The sequence below is a fragment of the Cygnus olor genome, chromosome 1, assembly GCF_009769625.2.
Source record: "Cygnus olor isolate bCygOlo1 chromosome 1, bCygOlo1.pri.v2, whole genome shotgun sequence".
NCBI classification, from domain to species: Eukaryota; Metazoa; Chordata; class Aves; order Anseriformes; family Anatidae; genus Cygnus; species Cygnus olor.
The window spans coordinates 190,457,451-190,479,781 of NC_049169.1; the positions used below are offsets into that span (position 1 = coordinate 190,457,451).

At 45.6% G+C, this 22,331-nt stretch overlaps 2 protein-coding genes across 4 annotated transcripts in view; both read right to left on the minus strand.

Moving 5' to 3' along the window:
• Positions 1–758: 758 nt before the first annotated feature.
• IL17D (interleukin 17D) lies at positions 759–12,539 on the minus strand. The gene is made up of 3 exons (XM_040544030.1): positions 12,327–12,539; positions 11,904–12,193; positions 759–2,717 (listed from the first exon to the last, which is right to left on the minus strand). Exons 1-3 carry the CDS (start codon positions 12,339–12,341, stop codon positions 2,402–2,404), a joined length of 621 nt encoding a protein of 206 aa, XP_040399964.1. The 5' UTR covers positions 12,342–12,539; the 3' UTR covers positions 759–2,401.
• Positions 12,540–20,671: 8,132 nt separating this feature from the next.
• IFT88 (intraflagellar transport 88) overlaps positions 20,672–22,331 on the minus strand; it is a 48,014-nt gene continuing 46,354 nt past the window's right edge. For all 3 annotated transcript variants that reach the window (XM_040544031.1, XM_040544032.1, XM_040544033.1), the window contains exons 25-26: positions 21,587–21,682; positions 20,672–20,944 (exon numbers count right to left, since the gene is read on the minus strand). In XM_040544031.1, coding sequence (XP_040399965.1) covers positions 20,823–20,944; positions 21,587–21,682 — 218 coding nt within the window. In that variant the 3' untranslated portion in view covers positions 20,672–20,822. The remainder of the gene's footprint in view (positions 20,945–21,586; positions 21,683–22,331) is intronic.

Here is a 22,331-nt window from a genome sequence, read left to right on the forward strand (position 1 = left end):
CAGTTGTGTTCCATTTACCTGCTCTTAGCCCAGCATTCCCAGGAATTCCCAGAACATGCTCTGGTTACTTGGAAAACCTCAAACTGATTCCGTAATTTCTGCCTGAAGGACAGAGTGTTACAACAAAAAGCGAGATATTTTTTTTTTCCTTCTCAATACCGCACAAATAAATGCATGTACACTCCTTAGCTTAGCAGTTGAGTATTTACTAAGTGTTGAGGGCTGTATGGTTTGGGGTCTTTTTGTTGTTGCTGTGGGGTTTTACTGCATCTTACAGTGAATTTATATGTTGGGGAGTCTGAAGGTCCGATTTCACCCTGTCTGAAGAGTGAGTGTGGAGAGAAAACACTATGTAATAGTGAAACCTTAAGGAACTGGGATTGCTGAAACATCATCTAACGCAGTGTTTCTCTGGCTGTGCTTCCCTTTTGAGGCCCTCTGTCTTTGATTAGCATTTCCCTTTTCTCAGAGGGTGAGAAGTCCTTCCACATTAGGAGGACGGAAAAGTGGCTGTAATAGCTGCAAGTATTTACGTTCTCTGGGGAACAGGTAACTACCTTTAATTGCCGGCAGCAGCTAGGCAATTAGCTGTTCTCTGAGTAGCGTAAACACTTTGTGACCTCCTTTGAACCTTTCTTTGAGCATCCCTTTGAGCTAGAAGCATCCCGGTTTGAGGAGACACAGAGCTAAAGACAAGTAGAATTGTGAAAAAAACATCCCCAAAGAAAAAACAGTTATAAACGTAAATCTGACATTGTGATGGGAATCTTCCTTTTATTGGTTTCTGAAGCTCTTAAAGTTGTTTTAAGCTTTGTAAGAAGCTAGACAGATTGCACTATGAAAATACTATTATGCTGTACTGAGTCATAAGGGGCACAGTCAGTAATTACCCACCAAAACAAGAAGTTGTCATATGATTTTAATTCTCTGTTAGCTTGTTAATTCTGTTCGGCTTGTAGTCTTTCCATTCTTCATCCAATGACAGCCCGAAGTAGTGAATGTGCCATTGTGTACAGTAGGGGCTTCCTCCATGTGAACTAAGCCCAATTTGGAAATTCTCGATGTAGCAAATACCTTGGCACATACGGTATTTATTCTGTTTTGCAATGACATTGCAGTCACGATCATTCGACTGTTAAAAGACACTCTGCTGTTCATTCTGAGATTTATCAGCTTTGGTGACTGCAGCTCTCTAAGCAGTTGTGGTCATGCAGGGTATGCTATTCCTGATTATCATTCCCTCAACTAAGTCAGCCTTCAGACCCTCGCTCTGGAAACATAGGTTTTTGTGTACCGAGGGTTTGCAGTCAGGTCTTGCCCCCAAGCTCCTGTAGGCTGCAAAGAAGTAAAAAGACTGTTTTTGCAGGTGATTGTCTGCTACTGGTAACCCAGGGAAAAACGAGCAGCACTAATGGTATAAATCATTTGGATTTAACAAGTTTGAGTTGTCTGGACTCACTTTAGTGACCTCTGTACCATCTAAATGTTAAGCATGTAGACTGTTTACTCATCTGCAGGTACGTGAATGAAGCCTACACTTTGTACTTGATTTTTTAATGGAGAATTTCCTCTCCTAACATGAAAAACGTTTTGGCCTTTCAACTTCACAGAACACAAGAAACAGCAAGCAGTTAGTGGTGAATGAAATCTAATACAGAACTCTTGGGAACCAAGCTTTGTTTTTTCTAATGGATATTTTCTCTGCAATTAGACATAGTCCACACCAGAAAAGTCCGCTTCACTTTTATAATATTCTAGCATGCTTTTTCTCAACGGTTTTGTACCCTTAGCAATTTGGCAAGTTTAAAAACAGCACTCGTAGGATGTTGTTTCATGAATGACTCCAGCACGGTGAAGGTTCTCATTCTGTAGTGTATAAACAGCCAAAGGTGTAACAGCCAAGAACGCTGCTTTGAGTTGAGATATGCAGTATCGAGGAAGGCTCTCCCTGCCTGAAAAAACATCCTTTTAACTGCTGACTTGACACGTGTGTGGTGGCTGTATGATCTTTATATAAAAGTATTTAAAAGTAGAATATAAGAGACTCCTTCAAAATATCTACAACCAGTAGTCTGCTATAGTAATAGGCAGCATGTCGTACATTTGCATCACCTAAAATTTACTGTGAATAAGCAAGAATAAAATGTTCTGCTCTAAGGAAAAAAAAAAAAAAAAAGAAGCTACACTGGAATTTGCAACAAATACTCACATGAGCTAAAGAAGTTCTTGGTATGAATTGCTGTCGCTAAAGATCTGAGTGACCTGACAAAAATTTCCATCTTATAACTGAAATAACTGTGAGTAGAGAATCAGGGTAAGCCGGTGTGTTCTCTGCTGTCATGCAGTTTCCTGAGGTGGTGAAATGATGTGAATCCTGTACAGGTGATTCTTCATACACTCTTCATTCTGATGATGGCTTGTTCTGGTTTACGAGCAACTTCATTTCTTGCTTATCTATGCTGGAATTTACGCTTTCGGCCTCTTTCTCTTGCTCAGGGACACAAGTGCAGCCCACTGGGATAGTGACGTAGTCTTCCATGTACACGTAGCGGCCCCCGGCACACGACGAGGTGCGGCGGAGGATGACAGTGGGCATGTACACGGGAGTGCTGCGGAAGTGAAAATTCTCCTCGCCAAAGATCCCCATGAGGCAGCCCTTGCACAGACAGTACGCTTCGGGAATGTACTTAGGGTATCTCGTGGGGTCGTATGAAATTCTACAGGAAAGCAAATAATAAAGATTCATTAGTATCTCTCTATGTATTCATCTGGAAAGCATTATTATAATGTTATTTGACTGTAAACATTTATATAGCGTTTTTGTTGTTGGCTTTTTTTTCTTTTCTTTTTTTGGCCAGGAAAAACAGCTGTAGTTGTTGCTGTCCGGCTTCTTATTTGTAAAACGGAAAGAAAAAGCATGAACAGCTAACTTACAGAACTGCTCGGGTCCTACAAGGCACGCTGAAGTATGAAGTGCCTGGCTTTCTGAAATGTGGGATTCGGGGGTTTAAAAGGAGCAAGTCTTGCATTTGACTGAGTGGGTAACTGGAACATTAAAAAAGAACCTTGGACATTTCCAAACTTCTGATCCACCTTGAATTCTTAAAAATTACTACAACTACTTGTTAGCATTGTTACCATAGAAGCTATGACGTGATGATTTAAAATTTTATAATTTAAATAGAGTTAAAGTATGCTCGGAGTGTTCAGGGTTGTAAATGTTCCTTTTCCTTCAAAGCAGAACTCAGCATTTCTTTCTCTAATTCACCTCTCTTGTCTCTTCTTCTCTCTGTAACAGAATAACACATGCACGCCTACGCTGAGATAAACTGCAATATTAATGTTTTTGCTGCCCTCTCCTGCCACATTTTGAAGTAAGGCATTGCCCCAAAGGTTCCAGAGTGTGCATCCTCTATTTTTTGTTGTCCTACATTTTGTTGTTTTACCTGTTCGCTTTGCTTACTAAAGCACCGTTTCTGGAAAGTTCCCATTAGCAGTCGCTGGAAAGCTTGGAGCCTAAGTACGGCTTGCACCAACAGAGTCCAAGATACAACATTCCTCATTGGTCGCAGTTGGAGGCAGAAATAAAGGCACGATATTAGGGTTTCAAGTAATAGTGATCCTGACTGTCTTAAAACTGGTGTTCTCAGCAGACAGTAAAAGCTGATAAAGTCAGCTTGTTTTTTTTGAAATTAAAAAGGAGTACACGGCATAAAAAATTTACTTTTCTTGCTTATACTGGAAATAATCACGGGGCATGGCTGTAACTTGTTAATTACAACTGGGTACCATTAGTCCAGCAAAAATGTTTGCATTGCCAGAAAAAGAGGATGTTTTTTTATACGTGTAACATATGCCTGCAGTCCTCTTTGTGCCTGCAACCTCTCCCCAGATCCCCTTCTTCCCTGGCGCTTCAGCACTGGCCCTGCTTCAGAGCTGGTTGAACCATGCGCTGCATGTCAGCGCGGGCCGCCTCTGTGCTCCTTCCCCAGAGCCCTGGGGAGGATGTTGACCCCGCGTTTCTTACCAGCAGCACCCACTCATCTCTCACCTAACAGAAAACCCTTTTCTTCCCTGTGCCCCTGCTCCTCCTTCACGCAGCACGCTGTTCACCCACGCGCAGCAAGCTGTCAGGCCTCTCCTGCAGGCTGTGGGAGTGGGAGGACGCTCTGGGAGGTCATCTGGGCCAAACGTCTCCACCGAGGCACGTTTGGATGTGTTTGCTGATGTTTGTCCAGCCTGTTCTTAAAAACCTCCACAGGAGATTCCCCGGTCTGCCCAGAGGCTCTGCTGCAGTGTTTGACTGCCTCTTTATTTGGTAAGTTTTCCAGCAGTGAAGCAGAGTGGGGTTTTTCTTGCAAACATAATCAATCATTTCCTGTGCTTGGCCTGGAAATTACAGCAGGGGAGGCTAAAAAAATGAGTAACAGCCAAAGGTTTGATATTAGGGAACGTACACAGCTGTAATGCTTATTGTGATGTGAAGTGCTGCAAAGCCAGTAAAGCTTCTTGCACCGGGTTTTAAACCACCCTCTATATGGGATCAGGGTAGGACCACCAAGCAGGAGATGAAGTGGGACAGCTACATGAGAAAAGTGAACAAATGAAGTAACTATCAATCAATATCATTATTTATGGGGTGATACAAACTGAATATACAATGCCCCCCTTCCCGCAGCACTTTTAAAATAACCATTTGAAAAACTCAGTGGATTTAAAGTGATTCCCAAATTACGTTTCCTGAAATGCCACAGTCTGAGTGTTGGAGTTTGCATCACTGCCCATCCCAAACATGTCAGCCTTTTATCTTTTCGAGTGGCCTCTGAGATGAGAAGGGACTTCTGCTGCAGGAGGGGCAGCATAAGCCTGCCTCCAGCTGTAACGACACGGGCACTTAATTCAACAAAATCTGCAGCTGCCAAAAAAGCAGCCGGGCTCTCCCTCGCACCTCTGCCCTGTGCTGGTGCGTATGTCCTTCTGGTCACAGGACTGATGGGGGAATATCTCCAACTGGAAAGCAGCCTGGCTGAAAGCTGGATTCGGGTCTTCAGCTGTCTTGCCGCATGTGAGCAGAGTCCTACACAAACGAGGCAGCGCGGACACGCAGCTGTAGATGGGGGCGGAGGGGGACTGCTCTTTTCAGAAGTAACGCCAGTGTATCACATTAAAACAAATCTGGAACCACAGCTTTAGACAAACACAAACCGGATTATCCCTTCATCAAAGAAAATACTTTTTTACTGTTATTTTTGTGGTATATATTTTACTGTATATTCTGGATTCTTTGCCTGTTTAAGGAACTTGATTTCCTCGCAGAGAAATGCGACCAGTTCTCCCACAGCCAGACATCTGTGGTGCTGCAGATGCGTTTTGCAAAGCTTCTCTGTCCCATTTGCACTTGCTTACTTTCCCCAGGAAATACCTTCATGTTACAGGATCTCACACCAATGTGAAATAAAATGTCTGCTAGCCAGCAGAAAGTGGAATACGGTCATTTCTCCTGCGATACATTCCCATTTCAAACCCAAACGTGAATAATTTCAGTGGCAGGCTGTTAAACTCACCGTGTGTCAAGCCAGTGGTATTTCCTATACTGTGTTATCTCTAGCACCTGGTTTATGATGTTACTGGAAAGCACAAAAAAGCTTGATGCAAACAGCACTTCCACTAATAACAAGAGGACCATGTCAGTGGAATCAGGGTCTACAACAAACTTCCCCATTCTGAATTCTCATGTGGCAAAAGTCTGGCATCAGTGAGGTTTTCTGGAAGGATGGTGTGGTATGATTTCCTACTTTATTTGGAAAATCTCTTATATTCTCAAGTGTGGTATAGAAACCGCTACTCCATGAGATGAGGACTGAAAGGAATCACAGAGGCTCCAAACCCCAAAATGAATCCAAAACATAGAGGTGGTTTTGCATCCAGACCAGAACTTCAGTAATAACAAACCAGAAGTTGGGGAGCAATGCCTCCTGAAACTGAATGCTGCACTAAATGTACACTGCACTTTGGAACCATACCCAAGGTTCTGCATCTTCAGCTCAAACCTGTTAAGAAAGGCCACGAATGTAACTGAAGCCTCATTTTACTGTTTTTAGGCAGCCCAGACCAATGGGGTCTGAACTGCCAGCAGACCTCAGTAACCTAGCCATGTGAGGGCACTTGTGTGACCTGCCTCCTGCCTTCATGCATTGCATGTAATCACTTTGTGCACACAACGACAGGCTCTCCTGCTGAAGCTTGATGCAACTCCATTACTCCAAGCTCTACCAGTCACATTTTTAAGTCTTCTGCAACAGGACAAACATGTTTGGTTAAACTTGGGTTAAAGAACTGGATAAAAAGCATGCCCCAAGTTCTCCCTGACTCCTTCCTGTGCGTAGTGAAAGATGCACCTAACAGGTGGACACAGCAGTCAGCTGAGAGGAGCTGTTGATGTTGCTGTTAATGCAGCAAGCTGACTGCCTAACCTGTGCTCCTCAGCTGCAAGTGACAGGGCAGCGAGCTGTGCGGGGCTGCTGTGTTTCCATCTGCTGCAACAAGAAGCGGGTTTGTACTGAACTGGAACTGCTAATGAAGTGTGACTTGTTCTAGGTTGCTTTTCCTTATGACCCTGTAAGTGTTTTGAGAGCTCCCAGTGAAAAACAAACTTCCTGCCGTTTATGCACTAAGCCTGGAAATCAAGAGAGACACTTCTGTCACAAGCAAAGCTCTTGCAAAGACTTCATCTGTCTTGTCCTGTACTGCTACTTTTATATGTAGCATTTTTAACAATATTAGCACTTCATAGTCCAAATCCAGAGGGTCTGATGCTGTGCTGGATTCGGCAGGTACAGCTACCTCTTCAGAAAATCACAGCTGTTGTGAGGCTATTCAGTTACATGAGCACTGTACTTAGCTACCTGCATATCAAACAAACTAAGCACAATGTAAACTCAACAAAAGAACACCTGCTACAGAGAAATACATGTCTTGCTAAGAGAAAAAAATAGTTGTTAGCTCCTAATCCTGTAAATATTTCAGAGCGAGAAGTAAAGGGACAATGATGTGCATGTTAGACCTCTGAAAACATCCAGCTGTTGTACGAGCATGCGCTCAAACCACGAGGACAGCAGTTCTGCATCCCCTTCTGTTCTTGCCCTCACCTGCATCTCTGGGTCTTGCATGCTGAGCCACACGATAGCGTTAAATCTTGGAAAATGTCCTGGGTAAGGTTCTTGAAAATCATTGGAGTCTTATTTAAAGGAAACGCCACCTCTTGTATGACATTTTTTCAAAAGCACAGCAGACAAGCTTGCCTTTAGTGGTAAAGACAAACTTGCCTGTATTGCTTTTGTTGAGATTTATGTAAATAAGCACTAAGCCAAGGATGTGTATAAACTGAAATTGTTTTTTGAAAAGCAGAAAAAACAAGCTAGGCAATGTTCAAGAGAGGGACTAGCTAGGGTTTCATGATCAGGTTAACACTGACAATAACAATTAAATCTGTTTTACTCAGTGTTGCTACCTAGGATCTCAGTATGGAAAGGAGTTTAAGAAGGAATCCTTAAAGGATGTTGAGAAGCTTTGCTGATTATTTCATCTTACTGCCTATCAGTAAACAACCCCCCATGGAAATCATCACCTCTCTACAGAAGTTCTGTATTACTTTTCTAGCAGAGACAAAATGCTGGATGCAAAACAAAAGAAGGCAGGCTCAGCTTTTGAGAAACTAAAGCTCTAACCTCATCTTTCAACCCAGTAAGTGAACATTTAGTAAACATATGAGTAGGCTCCTAGAGACAGACACAGAAGCCATGAGACTTGGAAGTTCAGAATCAGGAATGAATTCTTGAATATACATAAAGGGTTTTGCCAAATTCATGCAGAAGTGTGTTTGCAGAAGCCTCTGAATGTATTCCTATAACTCTTCCTGTAATTTCTAGCCATGAAAGGTATTAGAGCCCTAAGAGAACAGATAATAAAACCGAAGACGATGAAAATAAACAGCTGATTAATGGAACAGCACCTGAGGCTGATTAATGGAACAGCAGTCAAAGAAATCACAGATCAGCACTGTCTGCAAACTTGCCATTGACTTCAGTGGGACCAGACGGTTCAACTTGTACACCTAGCTTTACGATCGGAGCCTACAAACATGTAGGCATGTGCTTAAAATTAACCCCTTTTTAATGGCTCGTGTCTGTGAGTAAAGTTACTTGCGTGTGCATCTCTGGAGCTGAGCTTGCCTTGGTAAGGATCCACCATGCTTGTGGCTTCTGTAGATTTTAACAGGCGACACCCATCCTGTACTGTCAAGCAGGATGGTGAGACAAGCCCGTGCATGAACTCCTTTGAAGCTCCTGTGAAACACAGGAATGGCCAAGGACCACGGCACTTCTTTGCAGAAGCAGGCTTTCTGGGTTTCGCTGAGTATCCACGCAATGCTACCAAGAAGGACAAGCAGTGCCTGGAGAGATGTCACAAACTGGCACACCATCAGCCTGATGATTTCACAGCATGCTGCTTTCAAGGCAGAGCTGCTGCTGCTGACTCTACTTTTTTTTTTAAAAAATGGGTAATTCCTGGACCAGCTTCCTGCAGTGCTGAGCACATCCAGCATCCTCCAGATTTTACTCAGCTCAACTGACTTCAGTTCAGGGAACTCTGATGTCTCTTTATAGCTCTGCAGGGTAAAGAGCAATACAGGTGGCTAAACTTCATGCTCCAAGCTATACATTGATCTCCTGTGACCGTCAGGATGGTATTTCAGTATCAGGCAGATGAATTAATATTTTCCCCTAACTTTTGCCTGAAATACCAACTGTTAGTTACCTGCCAGCAGCAGGATGTTGGATCAGATGGATCCTTGGTGCAATCCATGTGCAACTCCTTTATCTCTGGGTTGTAGCAAGCCAGAAGTGAAGTAAGTCTTGTAATTTGTATAACAAAATTAAAGATATTAAATACAAAATAAGTAATGAGAACAGAACAAAGACAAGGAAAGAAACTACACAAGGATCACTTGTACTTTTACCCAGTCAAGCCTAATTCTTCCACACTGAACAGAATGACAAGCTTGGATACAGGCAGCGCAGTAGGGTGGATGTTATGCACGGATCCCTAAGTAATATATTTGATTCTTTCTCACAAATGCTGGTTTGAAAAAATTTCAGTTGACTTGAACTGTCATGCGAGCAGAAGAATTACAAGAAGCAGTGTTAAACAGCTGGGAACAGGTACCTAGGGAGATCTGCAGGGGAAGGTAAGTAGAGCCAGACTTAATATCTTTATTATTAATGATCTGGAATGGGGAGTATAAACAGTATGTTAATGAAATCTGCAGATGGTCACAACGGGAACTGCTGCAACACCAGTGAAGACAGAGAAATAGCACAATATATCTCAGACATGAAAATGCAGGTCAAAAAGAAAAAGGACCCTGTCTGCATTAAGGAGAAATCAACTGCCCTGTAACTCTTTAGTGGCAGAAAAGAGCCTGGAGAGCTTCTGAAGTCTGCAAGACGCTGGAGCTGGGCAGGAATCTCAGTGCAAGATTCAAACAGTGCCAGTCGTGCTTTGGGGGTACCCCATCCTGCCGTAAAAGAGGGGACTGCCTGTTCTTCACAGGTGGAACTTGGTGAGCTTGCTTCTGGGCCTTCACTGCATGAATGACCCCAGTGATTCAAAAACACAGCAGCACACAACAGCCATGACCCTTGCTTGGTAAGATAAGGGAAGGGGAGCAATTTATGAGGAAAACCTGAAAGAATTAAATGTAAGCAGGATCATAAAAATAGTTCTGTAACACAGGAGAGAGCTGTACGAGGATATTCAGAATAACACCCTTGCCATGGAAAAGAAATTGTTGGGATCATTTAAGTGGAGTTGGTTAACCACTGACAAGACATAACGTGCCACGATCTGCTTTAATGGAGAGCGGCACGTCCTTTTTGAAGAGACACAACAGCTCCAATGGGATTTGGGAGACTGCTTAGAGGGTAACGGGGTGAATGCCTGTTACCTGAATGCTGCACAGCAGACCTGATCTTCCTAATGTTTTTTCTATCTGGCTTCACAATCTATGAAACAGCAGGTTGTAATAATAAAAGCACATTACTGTTCGTAATGAGCAATTTTATACTTCACACATCTTGCAATGTCTGTTGCTGTCTCATACTGGTAATGATGAAGTAAAAATGGGATCAAGAGACAAAGCGGTGAGATCTGCTAACTAGACAGTGTTCTCTCTTATGAACTAAGCCTATACAGAGCTCCAACTGAAAATAAATACCTGCCCAAAGAGATGTGAGTATGGAAATCACCACTTCCAGACAAGGAGAACAATTTTCTGATAGCACGAGTGAAAACCAATGTAAAAATACCTGAGCCTACCGGTAGGTGTTCATCATACTTGTTTTTTGCATGTTTAGATTGGTTAAAAAATTCTCAGACTGCTTTGAAAAAATGTATTACTAAAAATACTGTTTCTAAAAATACGTTGTTTATGAAAGGCTTATTGATCAAATAAACCATTTTTCTCTCAGTAGGATTACTTCTTAAACTAAAAGTGGGCAAAAACCATGCCACAAAATAAATGTTTATGGGAGATTGCTAACAAGGAGATGTATTTAAGTTTGCTGGATATACAGTAACTGTGTCAGAGTATTTATGAAAGATAACACGCAGAAAGTAGCAAGAAAGTTCCTTTAAAGTTTGTGCGTGTTTTAGCTTCCCATTGCCTGCAGCGTCTTCACGGAAAGCTGGAAATTGTGCCCCCAAATCTGTCACTCTTTTTCAGCCGAAACTACCAGAAGACTTATCAGTGAGAATGGGACCAAAGTTTCCAAGCTTTTTCAGAGTATCCCACAGAAGTGCAGACCCTTGTTTTGGGGTATTAAGCAGCCTAACAGCAGATTTAGTTTGCTTATTTTTTTTTACACCCCCCTAAAAACAGCCTGTCAGCCACCTCGGGGGATGTGTGTTTGTGAAGCGCTGGTTGAAAACAGATGTAGAGAACTGCAGCACTCATGCCTCTCCTACGCTCTTACAGCAAACCGGACAGAAAGCCGCTGGGAATATCAGTGTTGGGATACGTGGAGATACAGCTCCGTTGGTCTGCACCCAGAGCACGCGCTGCTCTCAGGTGCATTTAGAAACCAGCGGTGGCTGGGATCACGGCTCGGGGAGAGCACCTGAGCCCCATGGGGCTGCCATGAGGTGATGGGCAGCGTGCTTGGCTACGGCCTGCTGCTGATGGTCCTGTGTGTCTGGCCAGGTTCACCTTGGCGTCCAGTCAGGTTCCCTGCTGAGACCAGTCAGGTTTCCCTTTGTGTCTAGTCATGTTCCCCTCTGCATCCAGTCAGATTCCCCTCTGTGACCAGTCAGGTTCCCTTTTGTCAGGTTCTCCCCTGCATCCAGTCATGTTCCTCCCTATGTCCAGTGAGGTTCACCTCTAAGTCCAGTCAGGTTTCCCTCCATGTCCAGCCAGGTTCCTTTCTGTGTCCAGTCAGGTTTCCCCCTCGTGTCCAGTCATGTTCCCCTCTGTATCCAGTCATGTTGCCCTCTGCGTCCAGTCATGTTCCCCTCTGTGTACAGTTGGGTTCCCTCCCATGTCCAGTCATGTTCCCATCTGCATCCAGTCAGCCCCCCCTCTGCATGCAGTCCGGCTGGGGCTCTCACACGACGCTGTCCGGACCCCCTTAGGGAGTGCTCCCAGTGCATGCAGCCGCACCTCGCCCCCCTCCCGCCTCGCCCCCATCCCTCCTCGTCCCCCCTTTCCCCCGGTCTCTCCTCACCCACCGCCTCCCGCCCGTCCCCGCCGCCCCTCCAAGCAGCGGCACAGCCCCCGGAGCCCCCGTCCCCGCCCGTGTCGCCCCTCTCCGAGCCACCCCGACCCCTCTCGCCCCTCCGCCGCTCACCTGTACGCCCAGGGCGAGGCGCTGCGCAGGTTGACGGGCAGCCGGAGCTTCTTGTCGCCGGCCGGCCGTGCCCCCGCCGGGCAGCTGGCGTTGTGCTGGCGGCCGGGCGGCTCGGGCTGCAGGGTGTGGTGGAAGGCGCTGAGCATGCCGGCGGCCAGCCGCCCGTACAGCTGCTCCAGCAGCTCCTCGGGCCGCTCGCCGCAGCTCCGGGGCCGAGCCGGCCGTTTGGGAGCTTTGGCGGCGTCCGAGGGGAGCGGGAGCAGCGCGGCGCACAGCAGCGCCGCCAGCACCTGCAACGACGCCGCCGTCAGCGGGGACGCGGCCGGGCGACCCCCGGACCCCGGCCCCGCCGCCCTGCCCGGCTCCCCCCATGCCCCTGCCCCGGCCCTCGGCTCCCTCCCCATGGCTCCCCGCCGCCCTTACCCTGCCTCGCTGCATGGCGGCGGCCCGAGGAAGCCGAGGGGAGCCTGCCGCTGGCTCTCCCGCCGGAGGAGCTGTTGGAAAAGTGCCCCGCTCCGCGCTGCATCTCCCCGCGTGCCAGCAGCGTCTCAGGCGCTCCGCGCCGGGAGCTGCCCAGAGACCGGGGAGGGGGAACAAGGGGGGGAACCCGCAGCCGGGGTGGATTGGGCACACCGAGCCGCAGAGGTGTCTGGTGCCACCCCTGCTCAAGCAGGGACACCCAGAGCAGGCTGCCCAGGACCACGTCCAGGCGGCTTTTGGAGATCCCCAAGGAGGAGACCCCACAGCCTCTCTGGGGGTCACTGAGCAGAGCCTGGCTCCGGCCTCTCTGCACACTCCCTTCAGGGATTTAGGGACACGGATGAGACCCCCCTGAGCCTCCTCTTCTCCAGGCTGAGCAGCCCCAGCTCTCCCAGCCTCTCCTCACAGCAGAGATGCTCCAGTGCCTTCATCATCCTGGTGGCCCCGCGTTGGGCTCTCTCCAGTATGCCCAGGTCCCTCTGGTACTGGGGAGCCCAGAACTGGACCCAGCACTCCAGATGTGGCCTCACCAGTGCTGCCTAGAGGGGAAGGATCACCACCTGTGACCTGCTGGCAATACTTTGCCTAATGCAGCCCAGGATACTGCAAGCTTCCTTTGCAGCAAGAGCACATTGCTGCCTCATGTTCAGCTTGGTGCCCACCAGGACCACCTTGGCCTTTTCTGCACAGCTGCTTTCCAGCTGGGTGGCCCCCAGTAAGTCCTGGTGACTGGGTTTTTTCCTCTCCAGGTGAAGGACTTTGCATTTTTCCTTGTTGAACTCTATGAGGTGCTGACAGCCCATTTCTCCAGCCTGTTGAGGTCCCTCTGGATGGCAGCATGGCCCTCTGCTGTATCAGCTACGCCTCCCAGCTTTGTGTCATCTGTAAACTTGATGAGGGCACATTCTGCCCAGATTCATACATATCATTAATGAAGACAATGAACAGGACTGGACCCATTATTAACCCCTAGGGCACATTGATAGTGACTGTCCTCCAACATGACTTTGTGCCTCTAGTCACTATTCTCTAGGCCTGGGCATTCAGCCAGTTTTCTGTCCACCTCACTGTCTGCTAATCCACCTTCATCATCTTGTCTGTGAGGATATTATGGAAGACTGTTTCAAAAGTATTACTGACAATAGCCACTGCTCTCCCCTCCTCTAACGGGACAGCCATTACATTTTAAGTCAAGCATGACTTCCCCTTGGTGAGTCCATGCTTCCTACACCTGGTGGTTTTCTTGTCCTTCATATTCCTGGAAATGCTTTCCAGGATTAGCTGCTCCATCACCTTCCCAGGGACTGCTGTGAAGCTGACTGGCTTGTGGTTCCCTAGGTCCTCTTTCTTGCCCTTCTTGAAGACAGGAGTGTCATTTTCTTTCCTCTGGTGCTTGGATGCTTCTCCCAGTTGTCATGATCATTTGAAAATTATTGAGAGAGTCCTTGCCATAACATCAGTCAGCTCCCTTAGCACTCATAGGTGCATCCCATCAGGGCCCAATTGATGTACGTATTTGCAATTTGATGAAGTATTGCCTGACTTATCAAGTACCCTCTTCCACCAAGGGGGTATGTCTTCCTTGCTGTAGCCATTTCCACTGGTTTCTGGGACCTGTGATGCCTGAAAGCCAGTCTTGCTGGTAAAGACTGAGGTGAAAGTGTCATCCAGTACCTCAGCCTTCTCTGTGGTCTGCATAACCAGGTCCATTTTCTTACTCATCAATGGGCCCACATTTTCCCTAGTGTTCCTTTTGTCACCTATGAACTCATACAAGTCCTTTTTGTCGTCTTTTACATCCCTGGCCAGATTCAATTCAATTTGGGCTTTAGCTTTCCTAACTTCATCCCTGGATTCTCAGACAATGACTCTGTCTTCTTCCCAGGTTACCTGTCCTTGCTTCTGCCCTCTCTATGCTTCATTTTTGTGTGGAGCTCCTTGTTTATCCACAAAGGCCTCCTGGCATTTTTGCCTGACTTCCTGCTCATTGGGATGGACCTCTCTTGAGTCTGGAGGAGGAGATCCTTGAATGTCAACCAGCTTTCCTGGGCCCCTCTTCCCTCCTATGGGCTGTACCAAGCAGATCTTTGAAGAGACCAAAGTCATAAGGGTAGTAAAGCTTGCTTTTTGCCTACCAGAGCCCTTCTCTCTGGATCCTGTGAAACCCCAGCTTGGTACCACAGAAATACAAGACATCAATTTCACAGACCACGCCAGATTTAAAACATAATGATCTGGCATACTTAATGTGATTAAGTGACTTAATTTCATGGGTTTTGAAAAGTGATTAAGTTGAGCCCAAATGTGATTTTTGTGGGTTTGGTACCTTATGAATCATAAGTCGGTAAACACTCATGCACGAGAGGTATCATAACCTTGCGCTGTATGGGATTTGAATCAGGTTTCAGCTCTGAGGAAGGACTTTTTTTGCTAATGGAATTCAAAACTGTTTCGTTTGCAGTCTTTGTGTCCTGGGGCAACAGGCTGTGGAGAGTGGCTTTCCATTTATCCTCATCCAGCCTAACCCCAAGCCCTACACTACACCTGTCCTAGTGTAACTTCAACACCTCCAAGTGATGTGTTGCAACATGATTAAGACTTATCGTAACACATCTTTTTATAATACTCTTCTTATGTTAAACCAGTATCTTTTCTTAACACTTTCTGAGTTGCTTGAGGATGTCTCACTTGGCTTTACATCAACATTACTGGGAGAAGTCTGGCTCAAAACTTCAGAGCGGAAGGAGTGGAAACAATGCCATAGATGTTAAATTGCCAAAGAATTTAAGGCTCTGAGTTTCTAGAAAATATTCCAGTTCTATATACTAGTTGCGTCATACTATCCAATTAGCAATCTCACTGATTCAAGTAATAATAAAAAGAATCATAGGAAGGCAACTGATGAGATTCCAGTACACAGGAACTAAAACAGTGCAGTACTGTCTCTCATGACAGCGGACCCCAGAGACTCCTGAATTGTAAAAAAATTGGCTTATATACTTTGGTAAAACTTAGATTCTACCACGACTTTTAGGAGTTATTGAAATGTTATTAATGTACTGGTATTGTACCATTGTCATTGACTTATGGAAAAACCTACAAGGACTTCCATGGGTAATGGATGTTTTCTAGCAGAAGACAGGTAAGACAGTGAAATGCTTTCCTTTGAAGGCCTCAGATGAAATCACCAGACAGAGCACAGAGCATCCCAGTTGTGCCCAACCCCATGGTGAGGTCTGCATAGAGCCTGTTAGGCACAACGTGCCCCAGCCTCCTGCCTCCTCATGCTGAACGAAGGACGTGACTGGCGGCTCACGTCCCATGTGTTTCTGTACTGCCGTATGACTGTCCATTTGCCACATTTTGAAGCCCTCATACCTACATGATCTCAGAGCACCGACTGGCTTCCCACTCCCTTTATATCATTATGTGTGCATAATAAAATATTTACAGATTTCTGTACACATATAATAGAAGGGGTGTAGAATATGCTTAAATATATATTTATATCTATTTATTTATTTATGTGCATATATCACGTATAAAGATATTTAAATATGATAAGGAAACAAGGACCACACAAACCAGAAGGACCAGCCATCAGGTTCATGAATTGGAAACTTTTGTTCTGAGATGCACTTTGAGATTAAACTGGACCTGTTTAGCCTGGAAAAGAGAAGACTGAGGGGAGACCTCATTATGTATACAAATCTGAGGGGAGGGTGTCAAGAGGATGGAGCCGGTCTCTTTTCAGTTGTGCCCAGTGAGAGGATGAGAGGCAACGGACACAAACTGAAGCACAGGAGATTCTGGCTCAATACGAGGGGGCACTTCTTTACTGTGAGATGACAGAGCACTGGGACAGGTTGCCCAGAGAGGTTGTGGAGTCTCCTTCTCTGGAGATACTCAAACCCTGCCTGGATGCCATCCTGCGCAACATGCTCTAGGTGATCCTGCTCGGCAGGGGGGTTGGACTAAATGATCTTCAGAGGTCCCTGCCAACCTCGGCCATTCTGTGATTCTGTGATTTTCACATGGAGAAACAGCAAGGGCATGGAGCTCCCCACATCACAGCTGTGGGACACATCCAGCTGCCTGTGAGCCCAGTCTGGTCCTGTGGCTGCAAAAACGGGGTAACACCAACAGACACGGGGAGCAGCCACCCTCAGTAGGCAAGGACAGCCCTTGCTCCTGCAAAGGGCTCTCCCCACCACAGGCCAAGGCTGCCTGTTAGTCCCACGTCTCCCTGGTGGCCAAAAGACCCAGCTGTGGTCTGGTCATTTCCCTGTCCAAGCCTCCAGCTCTAGACAACAAAGAAACAACAACCACTGCCTGTCCTGTCAGGGACAACCCCTGGCTCCCTGCTTGATCCCAGCCCTCCCCACCTCTGCCCTCCTCCCCACCACAGCCCTTGCTCACCCACTCCTCGCCTCCAGCCTGGGCTGTCTGGCTCAGCTCACAGCCCTTTTTATACCCGTCCCGTGGCGGCTGTGACATGGGCACCGCCAACGTTCTGCTGCTGTGACATGGCCACCGCATCACAGGGTGAGTGCTTGGAGCTGATGGAAGGCCCAGCCCTCAGCTGCTGGTAAAAATAGGCCTGCTGCTCTTCTGCCTTGTTCAAACATAGCGGGATGGACAAAACCCAGAACTCTGTGGGAAAATGGCCGACACAGAGAGCCCACAGTCACTCCCGTCTGTGTGAGGACAGCCTCTCATGTGGGGCTGTTGTCACTCCAAGGCCTGTCACAGCCCTGTCCCATCCCACCCCACCTCCCCTCGGCCTCCTCATGGTGGCAGGGACCAGGAGAGGGAGGTGGAGCTCAGCATGAGGGTGCGGACAAATAAATGGAGTGTCTGAACACCAGGGAGCAATCCAGGTGTTTAACATGATCACCTCGTGCCACTTTGGCTGTCTCACGTCCTGATATCCTATGTGCATGCATGAAACTGGCAGATAGGACGCTGGGTCTGGGATCAGCCAGGTGGGATGCACAAGGGCAGCTCACATTGCACTAGATGCCCAAAATGTAATGCCCAAAAGTCCACAGTCTCTGTCTGTGGGCAGGTAGCTCATTCCTGCTGCACAGAGCAGGGCTCAGCCATCAGGACCACGGTCTGCAGTGTCACTGCAGGTGCTGTGAGGAGACCCCCCTGACCCAGAGCTGCTGCACCAGAACAGGGCAGGGCTGAGGTAAATGTGCCCACAGCCCATGCTCTGAGAAGCTGTCGTCAAAGTTTTTGTTTGTTTGATTTTTTTGTTTTGTTTTCCTGCCCACTTATGAAGCAGTAATACACACAGAAGACTCTAGAGAGAACCAAGAAAACAAATGTCTGTTTCAGGGGACAGAATTCCTGTGACCACTTTCCACCTTCATCGAAGGAAGCTGAATTTCTGTGTTTTGTAAAATTACAGCAATTCACAGGGTCATTATAAGGGAGCCTACTGTACCCCGTGACATATTTCATACCTGTCAAGAGAAAGGTAACTACTTGCATCTAACTGAATCCAGCACATCCTGAAGACGACTTCTTATCTCAGGTCTGAGAGGTCAACCAAGGATTGTTTAATACATTTTTCATGATAATACAAGCTGAAACAGGATCTCAAAAGGATTAGCATTTTGCTAGGTTTAATACTGCTGCCTTCCTAAGATTAAATAAATAAATAAATAAAAATGACAGCGGTCCTATTGCATTTACAGAACTTTATTCAGGAATTTTAAATGACCTACTATTTCTAAAATGATAAACACAGAAACAGAGCTTTAATGGTGTCAGAAGCACGTACCTGCAGTGTGGCTTCTGGAGATGGAGTCTGTTTTATATGACCAAAGCTGACCAAACTCTCCTTGAGTTTCTGGGATCAAGGTAGACGTACTTAGTTCACAGTGTTTCCACTCCTGCAGTTTCGGAGATCTACCACAGGGCTGAGGGCTTTCTACATGACAGCATGGAACACAACTCACATTGCTCCTAAGCTGAATGCCAGCTAGGTTAGCACCCTAACAGGGGCATGGTCACCACATCAACACAGCACAATAACCACCTATAACCCACGTAATTGTTCTGGACAGTGCCCCACTAACATGGCCATGCTTACTTCTAGACCCGAGCTACCTGAATCAGGCAGGTGTGTTCACTGGAGAGCTTGAGGCCCTCCAATAATGTGGTGACAGAGTGCTTTGGAAGCACACACAGCTGCTGTTTCCTGAAGGGATTCCAGGTGTATCAGTCCCCACAAAAGATCACTCTCCAGCCTGGAGTCCAGGAGGGATATCACGTCTTGTCTTCCTAAGTGCAGAACATCTCACCTAGCAGGAGGAGGCTGCACCTAAGCTGCCTATTAAGAACAATTCCTGGCCCATGCCAGGCTTCGGGCCATGCCAGGGAATTGTCTGGGAGACCACTAATAGTCATGGGTCAAATCTGTACCATGGAGCGTGCTGATGGTCTTACAGTATGGATGGGTACACACATCAGCTCCCCTGCTCTAGGCCTGCCAGAGCAGGCACTGTTTTGTTTCTAGCAGAGACACAGCCATAGCTAACATGGTTTTGAAGGAGCTGAATTTGGACTACATCATTTTGACTGTCAGCAGGACTTACCCTTCCAGTGTTGCAGCTTGATCACATGACTTTCTGTCAAGCTTTTGCAAAATAATGTGCAAATACACTGTAACCCAAACCATGACATAATCAAATCCTCATGCTATAAGAAACAACATGTTCCAGAAGTTCCTGGGAGTTTGTGCAGAAATGGAACAAAAGCGAAACTCTTTGTTTGTAAAACACAGAATTTCACATAATGCAGCTGTGCATCTGGGCAAACGAAACCAAGAAATTCCTACTGATCAAATCTGTCTATAGGAGTGTTTCTGCAGACTAAGATTGGCTGTGAACCATATCCCAAATAATTAGTAACTCATACCACTTTATCATGGACTTGTCTGTGCAATTGCAGTATTTAAGTAGATGCTTTTGTGTTAGAAGACAGTGTGACTGTATCTTGTCTTTTCCTTTGTTTTCCACTGTATCCTGTGACGGTCCCAAACACTCTCCCACTTTAATTAGACACATACTCCATTCCACTGCTGCCTGCAGCTGAAAATGCTTCCTCCTGCCTGTTGTAACCTGGAAGCCCGTGTCTTCCAAGACTGTAAGCCCTACAGAAAATAACTACTGTAATATGCAGGAATATGTCATCCCAGGACCAGAGCAATAGATACGACAGAACTGAAGATGATAGCAAGAGAAAGATGGGTGCAAAATGTGGGCATAAGGTTAAGTCATCTGCCCGAGCCCTTCTCTAAGAACTGTTCAGCTGAATTCCCTTCCCACCTCCCCTGTCTTTCTAACTAAATTAATTAAAAAAAGATGCACTGTTTTATTGGATGTAAGTGCCAAGGTGCTGGCAACCAGGGGGCTGCAGGGGTGGCCTCTGTGAGGAGAGGTCGAGGCTGTCCCATGTCTGACCTGGCCAGTTCCAGCTGGCTGCAAAGGACCAGCATATAGCAAGATGACAATAGTGCACACATTGTCCCTGTGTTGACAGGTGTGTACTGTCTTTGGACTACTGTCAAGGAGCAGAGAAATGTAATATAAAGGCTGCAGTGAAACTGGGGTTCACCAGAGACAGAAGATGCCACACTTTTCTGTATTTCTTAAGCTAAAAGACATGGAAGGCCTCCTGCTCAGCTGAGTTGAACCTGCAGCAGATGAAGTCATCTTTTTTCCTTTCTGTCCTGCTGCTGGGAGAGAACTGCAGAACAGGGAAGACTTGCAGAAATAAGATAGGTGGCATCCACTTCCTTCTTAAGCTTTTCCCTTCCCTTCCCTTCCCTTCCCTTCCCATTTTAAACCCTGAAAACCCAACCTAATTGCAGAAATACCTAGCAGATTGCCAAGAGACTGCAGAATGGCCCTGGTTCAGCTACACATAAACTAACATTAAGATACCTTCTTCAGTAACAGTGTAAGTGTTTCACTGAATTGTGACCTCAGAGATGAACAAGGTCATATCTAGCATTTTCAGGAAGTCAATCCACACACCTTAAATGAATTGTGGCTTTGAATGATGAATATGGGACTTCCAACCTTATAATATTGCTTTGAGGTATCTCACAGTGAAAGGTGAAATTTTAGAGACTGCTGCATTTCATACTATCACCGTATGTATTTCTGAAAGCAAAAGTTTTATACATTTGATATAGTTTGCGCTGAGTTTAAGTGCCTGTGTAGTTTTTATGCAGGAATAAAAATAAAATCTGGTGGGGTTATTTATTTTTATCTTCAAAACTGTATTTTTTATATATGGTACCATAAATAAGAAGTGTTTCACAGGTATTTTATCAAAACCCACTAAAAAGTCATCACGAAGGAGTATTTTTCTGCTAAAACTTTTAAAAGGAGAAAAAATTAATTATGAGTGGACCATATATTATTCTGGAAGCAAATCCTCTCCTAGTTCTTCATCAGCAAAGTCATCTTCCTCAGTTCTCTTTCTTGCTGCAGTTTTCGGTCTTTCTGCTTGTGGGCCAAGTGGATCTATGTAGGAGGCATCTAGGGTTTAAGCAAGCACATTTGAAACAGTTACCTGCAAGTAATTTTAGTTTTGCTTTAAACATATACAATCAAACATAAGACTGCTTTTTAACATGACACATCTGTGAAAGTGTCTTTGAAATGCAGACTAGAAAGATCATACGAGCACTGAAAGTAAATACCACATTTGGGAAGTGAGGCACAGCACTAGGGCAAAGTTACCTGAGTTCTAATGATACGAGCTCTCTCTTTTTTTTTCTTTTACTTTTTTTTTTCTTTATTTTTGTACAGACATTAAGTGAGAATAAGACTTCAGAAAGGTGCATGGAACAGGAAGGTTGAGATAAGCTAGTCAAGGAAGGGCATTCTAGGAAGTAACACATTCCACAAGGATTAGAGTTTTTAAATCCCTTATACCCCTTTGAAAACGCAGCTTTAAGGTTGCAGCAGACAAATATCAAAAGTAAAAAAATATTTACATAGGCCACATTTCTTAATATTTATAATTACTTTAAAGTGAGTTCTACAGAATGCAACTAAATCTGGGGGAAAATGCTTTCCTAAGCGTGTAATTATACTTGCCCTTCCAATAACTTAATTTTTCTAACTCCCCTCTCTTTGAGGGCCAGAAAAGTCAGAAGGTGTAAGCTGCACACTTGCCTATTTCTTTACTGCTGCTACTTTCGTAAGGTTCACTTGTTCCAGGCAAAGCTTTTAGTTTGGCACTCAGTTTTTCCCCTTTGGTACCACCAGTATCTGGAAGAAAAGAAAAAAAATAAATGACAAGTAACATGCTGTCATGTTTTGTGAAATCATGATACAAGAACAAGATAAATTAAGCCGCTATCTGTCAAACAAGATTTGGATGAAACCATCTTTTCACGATGGATACAGTACTCATTTGTAATAGTAGTTATTACAACACAATGGATACTGTGTGCATGCATGTGTGTGTTCTAATGCCTTTTTTTCTCCTAATGTATAGCTTTATTTATTTTTGAGTAAACATACTAAACTATTTCTGCTTCAAATGCTAACATTTCAGTTGCTTATAAATTACAGTCACATTTTGGAGTTAAAATAACCATGATAAATATAAGCACTGTCACAGTGCATTTTGACATTTCGTATGCCTGTGTGCTTACTAATATATTAGTCTGATCCACCTGTTGAATGCTGTCAAGGTTAAATACAACATTAACTTTGCTTTAAATTAGAAGAGTATATTTGGCATGTGTTGTCTGCATGGCAGGCAGGCACAGGTCATGTATACAGACCATCCCGGCCCTGCATCCTGCTGTAAACACTGTGCTGGCAGCTCAGCTTGCAGTGGGGCCCCTTGGAATGTGTCAGCTCTGAGGGCTGCCTCGTGCCCAGACAACATCAGATTAACATTCTCTTGCCA

Bases quoted from the DNA above. Each gene is read 5' to 3' on its own strand.
- IL17D (XM_040544030.1), bottom strand. The intron at 2,718-11,903 runs GTGAGCGGCGGA...GCTTTCCTGTAG, and splicing joins GCCTCGCCCTGGGCGTACAG to AATTTCATACGACCCCACGA.